At 39.7% G+C, this 12,408-nt stretch overlaps 1 protein-coding gene across 2 annotated transcripts in view; it reads right to left on the reverse strand.

Moving 5' to 3' along the window:
• Nucleotides 1-3,209: 3,209 nt before the first annotated feature.
• Nucleotides 3,210-12,408, reverse strand: part of SPTLC3 (serine palmitoyltransferase long chain base subunit 3) — a 65,167-nt gene continuing 55,968 nt past the window's right edge. For both annotated transcript variants that reach the window (XM_079969882.1, XM_079969881.1), the window contains exons 10-12: nucleotides 8,727-8,862; nucleotides 7,648-7,777; nucleotides 3,210-5,204 (exon numbers count right to left, since the gene is read on the reverse strand). In XM_079969882.1, coding sequence (XP_079826008.1) covers nucleotides 5,091-5,204; nucleotides 7,648-7,777; nucleotides 8,727-8,862 — 380 coding nt within the window. In that variant the 3' untranslated portion in view covers nucleotides 3,210-5,090. The remainder of the gene's footprint in view (nucleotides 5,205-7,647; nucleotides 7,778-8,726; nucleotides 8,863-12,408) is intronic.

The following is a 12,408-nucleotide window of genomic DNA, read 5'->3' on the forward strand; positions in this document are numbered from 1 at the left end:
GGAGGCAGTGAGAAATTTTACTTTCTTGGGCTCCATGATCACTGCAGATGGTGACAGCAGTCACGAAATTAAAAGACGCCTGCTTCTTGGGAGGAAAGCACTGATAAACCTAGACAACATCTTAAAAAGCAGAAACATCACTTTGCCAACAAAGGTCCATATAGTTAAAGCTATGGTTTTCCCAGTAGTGGTGTATGGAAGTGAGAGCTGGACCATAAAGAAGGTTGATCACCGAAGAATTGATGCTTTTGAATTATGGTTGGAAGGTTTTGATAATAGATTTGGGTGGCATGCATATTTGTGGTATGACAAGAAATGTGCACATAAAGGTTTTGAAAACCATGTAATACGAAGGTCTCTTATAGAAGTCTGGGAGAGGTATAAAAATTTATTGGAGCCAAAAACTCCATATTGGTTATCGCCATTGGAGGCAATGAGCGTAAAGAAAATTAATATGAGGGGGGGATGGGCAACATATGAGAAGTTAATTGAAAGAAAAGGAAGTAAATGGAAAATGAGACCATTTGAAGAGGTTAAAGAATATGTTAATGATTGGCTGCATTACTTTCAAATTAATGAAATGTTTAAGAAAGATATGCTACAAAGAGGTTTTGCTGATAAAGAGTCTACATTTCAGAAAGAAATATTGAATAATGAATTCAAAAGTTTAGCAAGAATGTATAAATTATTATTGGAATGGTATACAAAGGATGAAGAGGTGAAATCGGTTATGATTGACTGGGCCAAAGATTTTGATATAATATACAAATAGATGATTGGTTAAAATTGTGGAAAGATGGAATAAGATTTACGGCGTGCACTGCTATAAAAGAAAATGTAATGAAGATGATGTATCGATTGTATATGACACCTGTAAAATTGGCAAAGATGTATAAGATAAATAATAAATGTTGGAAATGTAGAGAAAAGGAAGAAACGTTTTACCATATGTGGTGGGACTGTAAAAAAGTTAAAAACTTTTGGGAAATGATTTATAATGAATTGAAGAAAGTGTTGAAATATACATTTGTAAAGAAACCAGAAGCGTTTTTACTAGGAATAATAGGTAATGAGATAGATAAGAAAGATAGGAAGATATTTTTATATGCAGTGTCAGCAGCAAGAACTTTGATGGCCCAGAAGTGGAAACAAGAAGAGTTACCTACGATTGAAGAATGGAGAATGAAAATTATGGATTATGCAGAACTCGATAGACTAACAGGAAGGATCCGGAACCGATGTGACCAAAGATTTACAGAAGATTGGATGACATTTATTGAATATACGCAAAAATTAAGTGATAATCAGATAACGTTTGTAAGTTTTAAGGAAGCTCTGTGAAGAGGAAAGGTAGGAATATTGTTAGATTATAAAAAATAATAATAATATGGTGGTGTAATTTAAATTTAAGAAATGTGGAGAAAGTAAGTACTAGGAAGGTTTTTCGGGTGGGAGGAGGGAAGTCAGTAAGGAGGAACTTGGATGTAAAAAAAGATGTTTTGGATGTATAATTTGTTATGGAAAACAAATAAAAATATATTTTAAAAAAAGAATTATGGTGCTGGAGGAGACTCTTGAGAGTCCCATGGACTGCAAGAAGATCAGACCTATCCATTCTTAAGGAAATCAGCCCTGAGTGCTCACTGGAAGGACAGATCCTGAAGCTAAGGCTCCAATACTTTGGCCACCTCATGAGAAGAGAAGACTCCCTGGAAAAGATCCTGATTTTGGGAAAGATGGAGGGCACAAGGAGATGGGGACGACATAGGACGAGATGGTTGGATAGTGTTCTCGAAGCTACCAGCATGAGTTTGACCAAACTGCGGGAGGCAGTGGAAGACAGGAGTGCTTGGCGTGTTCTGGTCCATGGGGTCACGAAGAGTCGGACACGACTAAACAACAACAACAAGAAGTTCTACATAGGGATTTGCTGCCCCCGTGGATTCTGCCGCCTGAGGCGGTTGCCTCATGAGTGGGCCGGCCCTGCTTCCTTCAAGGTTCAAGGCTCTCAAAGTTTTTTGTTTTTTTTTTAAGACATGCCATTTTAACAATATAAAATCAGTCATTGTTTACTGCTGTTCCATTTTATGTAATTTGTTCCTCCCCAGCTCTACAGCCCCTTCCTTAAGCCTCTTACTCTCCACCCCACTCTGAGGGTGATAGTATGCTGGAAATGAGAACTGCAACAAGAATTTAGGAAGATAAAATATTCACTTCTTAAATAAAGTAAGTAGAGTTGTTCACAGCCCTTTAACAGACATTGCCTTACCAAAAGAAGGCAAAACTTTCAACTCACTGGCTAATGGCACAAACTAACACCACAGTATTATTGAGACCTACTCTGCTCTAAGCCCAGTCCTTACATATGGCTTACATTTCTGTATAGGTACAATGACAATCAGTAACATATGAAGTGCAAAGGTCGAATCATTCCTATGTCATAAACTCCAAAGTACTTTAAAGGGTAAGGCCTTCTAGTCTCTTTTTGCTGATTATGCACTATAGGAAAATATTAACCTACCATACAGGATCCGCCCCCCCCCCCCCCCCCAGATTACAAAACTAACCAAAACTGTGCATGGGAGATGTATGGGAGGAATAAAGAGGAATGCTTTGCCTGTGGGCAGGGATGGTTTGGACTGATTTGGAAGATACCATTGAAACTATTATTCTATATGGATGTTATTAGTCGCCAGCAGGGGATCTGTGATGCGGAATGGTAGCTTCAGTTCTAAAGACTCTTATGTATCTATTCCAAAGAACAGACAAATGTGGGACCTGGATCCAGTGCTCTGTTGCTAACAGGTATCCAGCTCTGCAGCAGAGGAAGCACACAGGATATGGTACCATTCCATACCATACTACCTAAACAATGCATCTGTTAAGGGAATAATGAAGGGGAGGAGATGGAGATGCGAGGAATTATTTTATTTGTAAGAGCAGAACTAGCAACATCTTTAGAGAAAGCCCTTTCGCCAGAGCATCAATTTGGCAGCGTGCCCCCGGGGGTATGAAGCCATATCTCTCCCCCCCCCTTTAAAATGACCACTGAAACCAGGATGTTCTGTGGATCCTGTGAATTGTGGATCATGGCTTAAGAGGCTTCCTCTATAACCCACCATCATTCTTCAATGGATGAATGCCCCTCCATGCAAATCTGTAGATGGAAATTAAAGTTACCCGAACAAGAAAGGAGTCAACTTCAAAAATTATAAAAACAAAAACATCCTTTAATCTTTATACAGTAGTTTTAGTATAATGCACAAACATGGCCCCTATAGTGTTTCTCAAGTTCATCTGCCAAAGTGAACAATCATAAAACACTGTACAAATCACTTCCCTCCACAATATACTTCTGAAGCAGACATTTGATATTGTGGAATGCGTTGCGGTCCGTTCTTAACATTATAGCAGCATTGAATTTTATTAACTTGAACAACAAAAAGGGACCTCATAACTAATCAGCCTTGCTTCATCCTCAAAGCTGCTTTAACAAGCAGGGGAGTCATATACTGTAATTGCTATTCCACAATTTAATTGTTCTGTTCTTAAATCTAATTTTGCAGCTGTGGGTTAAGTGGATACCACAGCTTTCAAGAACATGAAAGCAAAGTACATCTGTGCAACAGAAAGCTAACCATCTCTTGATCGGATGTGTTTACAGTGCCATCAGATAGTCCAGAATGGTTTGCAGCTCTCTCAAAGCTACAGAAACAACTTTCAACCAGTTATTTTATTTTTATATAAAAAAAATACATAAAACTACAAAGACCTTCCTTAACTGCTGAGAGTGGAGAACTTCATTTCACATGCAGCCCAGTTGGAAGTGGATGATATCTTCCCATAAGTTCTGGCTTCATTCATTTGGTGCAATGCAAGTGGGACTACATCCACCTATTCTCCCATTATCCTTTCCAGATCATTGGTCATGTTCTAACACCAGTTAAAAACTGTAAACATGTAATAAAAAACATAAATCTGTAACTCTCACAGCAAAACCAAGAATGTTGACCAACTTATCTACAACTGTGTTATACCTCATAGAAACAGCACTACAAAGAGGTTTCAGGAGTCTGAAAACAGCAAGTTCCTGGCGCATCTTATTCTGTGAAACACACAACCAAAGTGTTCTTTACTCCCAAGTATGCTTATCAAGCCTGTAAGGCACTTCAAGAACAGAAAATAGGCTCCCGAATGTCAGTTATATTTTGTGCACCACAAGGGAAGGTATGTATGTGAAAGTATGCAAGAGTAACAGAAATGTTAGTTATGAAAATTGTGCATGAAAAGCTTTTAAACCTGCTTTCAGACCAAACAAGTAAAAAAAAGAAAGAAAAGAATTTCTACCATTAATTTTAAGTATTCAATGCATCAACAATGTAAGAATAAAAACAGACATTTTTGTGGCTTACCCTTTCTTGCCACGTTTGATGAAAAAACATTAAAACATTTTTTTTTGCCAAAAAAAAAAAAAAAAAAAAAACCAACTGGCAAACAGAAGTTGTAGCTTTCCCCTCCCCAAAAAACTTTTGGCAGTAATAGTTAATGTTAAGTAAGGCACTGAATGACCACTGTCTCCTACTAAGGCACCTGTTAATCAAAGAAACGTCTGCCTGTAATTTCCTCTGCCAAAATTCACATAAGTTGAAATGGAAGTATGCCGTTCTGCAAGTGAAAGCCAGTTTAACAAGTGAATTTTTTCCTTCAACCAACATACTACATTCCAATTCACTCTTTTGAAAAGTTTATTGTAATCATAATTAAGAACTATGAAAAGCCTGCTCATAAAAAGGCTCAAAACAAAGGCTGCACAGTTGCAATCAACTTAATGGGACAAAGTCTTTTGCATCAAATAATAATAATATTAATAATAATAATAATACTCGTATTTCTTGGTAGGGCTCTGTAGCAACCATATTTCAGTCTCTTGCACACAGATTCCAATCCAGTGAAACACACACAGTGCTTTTCTTGGTTCAATTAGCTGTGAAGCAAAAACTGTCCTTAGAAAAGAAGAAACACATTCCTATTGTTTAGGTTCCCTCCCCCCCTCTTGTAACATCGTAATGGTTTCTCCATGGGAGGGAAGCTTAATCTTCTAGTTCAAAGCATGTTTCATCATATAGTTCAGGACGAGATGACTTGGAGCGCTGGGAATATTTCAGCTGCAAAAAATCACCCAGTTCATCTAGAGCATCAAGGACCTGTAAATACAATTGTACGATATCAGAAAGATATAAAACGCTGCTCACTTCTGCTTAGCATCAAGAACAAAGAGCCATACAAGTGTATGTTTTCACACTCAAACAAAAAAAGGAATTAAGACCACTGGTGAATCCAGGTGAAATCCATAGTGTTATTCCATGTTCATAACACTATTATGAATGTAGAGTCACAGACTCTACGTCTTGTATTACCTGGGGCCAACAATGAAGAAGTGAAAATTGTTTCTGTTTCTGATGTTTTGTCCAAATAGTTAATCCAGTGTATACATTTCCACCAAATGCTTGTCAGAAGGAGGCAGGCTCTTTTATAGTTGAAGACCAACTGCTCTTTGGCACCTCCCAACTGAAGACAAATTTCCTCTCCCTGGTCATTTTAAAACATGAAGTCACCTGAACTCCAAATTTCATTTTCCTTTCCTGCTTCCGTTGCTTCTCTAGTTTGTCATCATGACTGTTAGACTGCAAACCACTCTCCATTCTGGTGTGGTCCTGTCTATTTTATTTCTGGTCTGGATATACTTCAGTATATTTTTCCATTTTAGACTCCAGTTTTACAATGGGTTTCATGCTAACTTTTTTTTTTTTACCATTCCCCTGCTTAATGTGCATTTGTGCAATGGCAATTGCCTGAACATCTTTAAAGATGTCACCACCACCACCAATTTGCATCCAGTTTTAGGCCAGGTCTTGCCACTACCCACCCTCAAAGCATGATGCTTCCCACACCTTCCTTTGACAAAAGGAACAATTTTTCATGCCTGCAAAAAACTCAAGTGCCTATTTTAAAAAGTGCCTCAAAGAGCACGCATTTCTCCTCCACAAACAGCATTTAGTATTAGCCGAGTGTAAGTGTGAAGGTGAGATGATATTGCTATTAATTTTAAATTGAAATAGCATCTGCATAAGAACCAGATGGCTTTTGTTATCAAATAACTATGGGTTTTGGTTTTTTTACGAGAGGAAACAAGCCTGAAATGTCTCCAGCAACAGTAAAATTCTTAGTGCATTACTTATGTGGTCTTGTGGTGCATGACACTTGTTTATTTGCACTATTCTAGATTTGGGGTTATTATATATTATTATTATACAGAATATTATTATATATTATTACGCTTTTGTGTCTTACAAAAGTCATTGGGATTAAGGTAATGGGATGTCTTTCCATTTCAAGAATGGGTTGAAACATAACCAAATCAGGACATTCAACATATTGGTTTGTATGGTATTACAGCCCCTTCCTTCCTTCCTTCCTTCCTTCCTTCCTTCCTTCCTTCCTTCCTTCCTTCCTGTTTGTTTTGTGTCAAACCATAACACCATATAGGAAAAAACTAGTTACAAGCAAACTTTCCTTTATGGATGCTGCAGATATTAGGTTATCAAAATACAGCTGCAATCAGCAAGCTTCACTCTCCTGTCTTAACACCACATGGCCTTTACCTTGAGCAGGTATTGTAACTCTTTCCCACTGCTGTGTTAATTTGTCCAAAAATTAAATTAGGAGACTGTATAACTCCCCATTATTTCTCAAGTCCACCAAATACCACAAGGGAGTGGGGCTTTGAGAAGCAAGCAGTATTCAAAAGGTATGGCCGAATAGGAGAGTTCAACCAAGTATTTGAAGCCCATCATTCTATTTTGCACAGAACATGGGTCCCTAACACTGTCACAAGATCAAAGTCATACAAAATTAAAGCAAAACACAGATACAATTTCTCACCCATCTTTGCAACAGCATGGGGGATATATCTTGGCATACTGCTGTCTTACCATCCGGGTCAATTCTCTTGTTCCATTTCAGAATCAAAAGTCTAGATTTAGTTAGTGATCATCTTGTGCCAACGTAGCCCTCAACCCGAAAATATGATTGCAACCAACATTTTGCTGCTTTTCCACTTTGTTCAGTGAAGAGTTCTATGAAACTCAAAAGTTTGCATACTTCTAAGTTGGCCCAGTAAAATATATTAATTTGCCAACATGTTTCTCACGTAGACATAAGTACAGTCATACCTTGGGTTACAGACGCTTCAGGTTGCGGTTTTTTTGGGTTATGGAGTGCCGAAACCCGGAAGTACCGGAACGGGTTACTTCTGGGTTTCGGCGATCGCTCATGCACAGAAGTGCTAAATCGCGCTTTGCGCATGTGCAGAAGCACTGAATCGAAACCCAGATGCGCCGCTGTGGGTTGCGAACGTGCATCCCGCACGGATCACGTTCGCAACCTGAGCGTCCACTGTATTTATTTTCAAAATCAAACCTTCTGCAATAATGTGAGGGCAATCAAGGGAGGCAAAGAGTTAATAATAATAATAATAATAATAATAATAATAATAATAATAATAATAGAAGAGACAGTGTGAGGCTTCTTCTAGAACCTTCCCATTCAATGTCAAGTCGATATTGCAAGCAAGCTTGCTGTGCTTACCGCATCTAACATCTCCCGTGTATGAGCAGCTGACACACAAAACCGAGCTCTGGATTCTGCGATCGGAGTAGCTGGAAAGCCGACCACCACCACCCCGATATTTCTGGCTAGCATGCGTCTTGCAAAAGCCCTGGGTAAGAAAATGAGGCAAAACTGAAATTATTGCTGACACACTGCACAATGTTTAAATATAAAAGAAGTAAACACAAGACCCCCATCGCAGAAGTGGATGCTCATATTCAGTGCTTCTGCTGACAGGACTTTCGCTGAATCCTACCTTAAGCTGGTAGCAGTGATTTTGGCCAGGGTGGGGGGAGAATCCCCCCCCCAAAAAACAACAACTAAACTGTTCCAGTGCTTCATTTTTCCATGGAAAACTTTCTACTTAATCAGTTCATTAGTAACAATGAATGGATGTGAATTCCAAATGCAGTATTAGGTAAGATTGGCAGTTTCAATTTTTTTTTCTTTGTTGATTAAATACAAGAAAAATGAAACATGCTAAATTGGATCACTTTAGAGCTTGAGAAAATTTTCCAATACAGATTACTCTAATTTGCATGGGACCCCCCCCCCAAAAAAAACCCACATCACTGCTTGGGAATAAGGCCTACTGAAAAAACAGGACTTCCTCGTATAAAGGATGGCACTGCCTGTCTTTTATACATGTCTGATAAAATTGAGAGGAGGGGGCTGCTTAAACCCAAGAGCCTCTTAAATTCAATTAAGCCCAGAAAAGTATTTTTTTTTAAAAAAATAAACTAATTTACAGGCACAATTTTTAAGACTATTACACCATAGAGTGGAAGCATCCACCAGTTTGACACCAGTACGGCCATTGATTGTATTTAATCAATGGCCATACTTTTCCCTATAAGCCCGGAGAACAATTGTCAGTCAGAGTAGACAGCACTAGAAGGGAAGCTGCCATAGAAGGAAGCTGCCATATAAGTCAAGTCAAAATATGTTCCCCAATGTAGAAATAAAAAAAAGACATTTCTGAAATAAAATCTTTCGAGTTTACCAGCAAATTTCTGAAAACTCTGCATAGCTGCCTGGGGCAGAGGAGCTTAACTTACCCAATTTTGCCTGGTATGTAAAGGAGCAAAGGGACAACAGGAGAATCTTCATTGCCATAAATAATGAAACCTAGTTTATGCAATCTTCGTCTGAAGTACCTTGTATTTTCTGCTAGCGCGCGGACTCTCTGAAGTCCTGGAATAAGAACCAGAAAAGCAGTGAATGCAGGAACATTACACATCTGCTGCCTCAGGACCAAAACAAAGATCTAGAGCTTTAATGTTGCAGAGACTGATCAGCACATAAAACAGCTAACTGAGATGGCTTCAGAAGCCGATACATCCTCAAACATACATTCAAACGTTAATGTGTCCCCAGCTGATTATTTCTGATACAGTGGTACCTTGGTTCTTGAATTTAATCTGTTCTGGGAGTCCATTCGACTCCCGGAACGGTTCAAAAACCAAGGCGTGGCTTCTGATTGGCTGCAGGAGCTTCCTGCACTCAATCGGAAGCCACGGAAGCCGTGTTTGACGTTCGGCTTCTGAAAAACGTTTGCAAACCGGAACACTCACTTCCGGGGTTGCGGCGTTCGAGAGCCGATTTGTTCAGGAGCCAAGCCGTTCGACTACCAAGGTACCACTGTACATAATAGTATTAGGAAGATAAAAGAGTACCCACAGGGCCAAATGAGACATGCATCCACGTGGAGGAGGTTCATACACCAGTGGTAAAAGGAGCACCACTAAACATTCCCCCAACCCACACATCTCAGGCCTTACCTCCCACTAGTCCATTGCTCAAGGCACTCTTCTTCATTCTCTACTTACTTCTGGTTTTGGAGTCAGAAGGGAATAAAAGTGCTTGGAGCAACAACTGGGGTGGGGAAGAGAGGGGCAAGGAGGTTCAGTACTCTCCTCCCCCCATTTTTTTAAATACTGTTTAAAAACAGATGCCCCCCCCCGAATATCTGAACAGGGAGGCTATGTGGATGATGCTTAGTTTGGCCCATACACACTGTACTCCCCTCTTTGCTTTCTAAGCAAAACACTCACAGCTTCTCAGTTACATTAACAAGGCATAGCGGAGGTATTATGATTAAAGTGCCTGGGAGGAACAATAAGACACCATGATTGACTACAATACATTTGTTCTACCCTGCTTAGTATAATAAACAAACACAGTTATACAGTACAATGTTGTTCTCACATGCAAACCCATCCTGACTCCATTCAATATGGGTTTAAAGAGAACAATATCCAGGACTGTTTTCTGGTGCAAGGACACACAAGTCCTCATTCCACCTGCCAAAAATTCCTCCTAAGTCAAGATAATGGGTTTGTATCTGGATCACAAACAACAATAAATCAGGTGATAATAGCCATGGGCTCATTATAATACTATTCTTTGGAGTGCTAGAGAGGAGTTTGAAGGCAAAGGGGAGATACATTTCACCCACTTCAATACACAGTACTTTGCAATGTCCAAAGCATTTGACCTTCCAGATGTTGTTGGACTCCAACTTCCATCATCCTTGACCATAGTTCATTTTGGTTGGAGCTAATGGGAATTGGAGTCCCGCATCTTCTGCAGCACTACAAGTTAACCACTTTTTAACTAAAAGTTAAAAACACAGTTCAGAATCTAGAGCAAACTTAGAGCGGACAGAACAAAACAAAATTTAAACTGGATGACCCAAAGTCATTTCTATATTTCACCGACTCAAGACTGTTACATCTTGTCTTTACTGATGATGCAATAACCTTGCTATCTCTTTAATCTCCCAATAGCCAAGGGAGTATTCGCTGGATTACTTTTAATGTTAGTTGGTAAGAGACAGACACAAAGCACATGTTTGCAAATCTTTGTACATCACAATGTAGCAGATCTTGTGGTGTCTCTGATCTTTTTAACAGCCTAACTGCTCCACCATATTTCTTTTTTAAGGAGGCCACCATCACAATTGTCATTACAGCATTTCACTCTTTCCAGAAATTCTATCTACGGCACATCCTGCTCCACCCCGCCGAGAATTATTATTATTTTACAATGTCTCTGGAGTTCTTTGTAATTAGCACTTCTCTTAGGCACCACTTCAAGCCGAACTATTTTGCATTTCCCTATATTCAAAAAAAATAAATCAGTAATTACCATAATCCTGAGATTCTTCCCTTCATCCCATTTGGTTTGAGAAATGAGGCATTTCAGTTCTTTGGAGTCCCAAAGAACACTATGTTGGCACACAGTTGGAACTTGCAGGACTGCAAATAGATTTAACTCTTGGTGCTTATTTCTATCCTTTATGTTATGTTGACAATATATCTCATACAGATATATCCACACACACACAGCAGCTGTTTAGAAGAACCTCTTGTGCATGTAGCCGATGAAGCGATATAGTGGGGCAGAAGACTGTTTAAGGCCCCACTCAAAACATGAAGCCCTGCTCAAAATATGAAGAAAGGATCCTCATGCTGAAGCCTGCTCTCACAGATTGCCCTCGCTGGATCTCAGAAGACTGTCTCCTTCAGAGGCAGAGTGAGGCAGCCGCCTCAGAAGACAGATGTTGGAAGGTTTGCAGAGCAGTTTGCACAGTACGTCCAGTATTCCTTAAGCGAATACCGTATGTTGCCCTCCAGTTTCTTGGTGCCAGTGTTAAAATAAGAATCAACTGTCAATCCAGGGAGCTTTGGGAGATGGAACACAGCAGGTGGGAAAGTGGGCAGGCACCATGTTGTCCTTTGCTTCAGACGGCAACCTGTTTTGGGCTGACCCTGGTCTCCTTGCAGGATTTCTCTTTCTGACCAGCTGTTTAGGAACTTTATGTACCATCAGTTTCGAAAGAACCACACATGTGACTTTATTGGGTATGCTCTGTTATACCTGACATAGCTGACAAAGGATTTTGAAAAATTATTGGAAGGATTTCCAGGTGCTGGCTGTCCTATTTCTTTCACAGAAATAAAATACGATGCTTTCCTCAGATAGCGCCTTGGTGATTAGTGTGATTGTCCTGAGAAATGTGATTGTGTGGAAATTACAGGAACTTATCTGTGACGTCATGAAAGACCAGCAGTTACATAAGCATCTCATTTGTGACACTCTAGATTTTAAAAAAATACATCTAACCATTACTTTCTTCAGCGTCTGAGAACTAAGGCATCTTTAGCATACTTATCTAGTCATATCTTTCTTTTAAAAGGAGAGACAGCAAAGCTGCCTCCTCTATCACCGTCTCATTTATTAATTTTTTTTAAATGAGCTATGTTTGATGGTATGCTCTCTGACAAATATGAGTGGGAAGTCAAAGCTATCAACACACATATTTATAGATACATATTTCTTTATTTAATTTCATAAAACTTATATACAGCTTGATTGTAAAAAGAACCTATATGAGAGGGAAGAGGGTGGTGAATAGCTCTGGACCTCTGTCCTCCTGTCCCCCAAATATGAAGAAAGAAGTACAGGTCTTCCTAAGACAGCAGATGAAAGAGCCTAATATACTGTATTTTTCGCTCTATAAGACGCACTTTCCCCCTCCTAAAAAGTAAGGGGAAATGTGTGTGCGTCTTATGGAGCGAATGCAGGCGGAAAGCTCTGCTCAGCGCTCCCTTTAAAGAGCCGCGTGGAGCGTGTGTGGAGCTCTTCCCCGAGGAGAGAGAAGGGCTACACACACGCTGCACGCTCTTTAAAGGGAGCGCGGCTCTTGGGGGAGCCTTAGCCGCACGCAGCCTCTCC

The sequence above is a fragment of the Podarcis cretensis genome (genome assembly GCF_951804945.1).
Source record: "Podarcis cretensis genome assembly, chromosome: 3".
Taxonomy (NCBI): domain Eukaryota; kingdom Metazoa; phylum Chordata; class Lepidosauria; order Squamata; family Lacertidae; genus Podarcis; species Podarcis cretensis.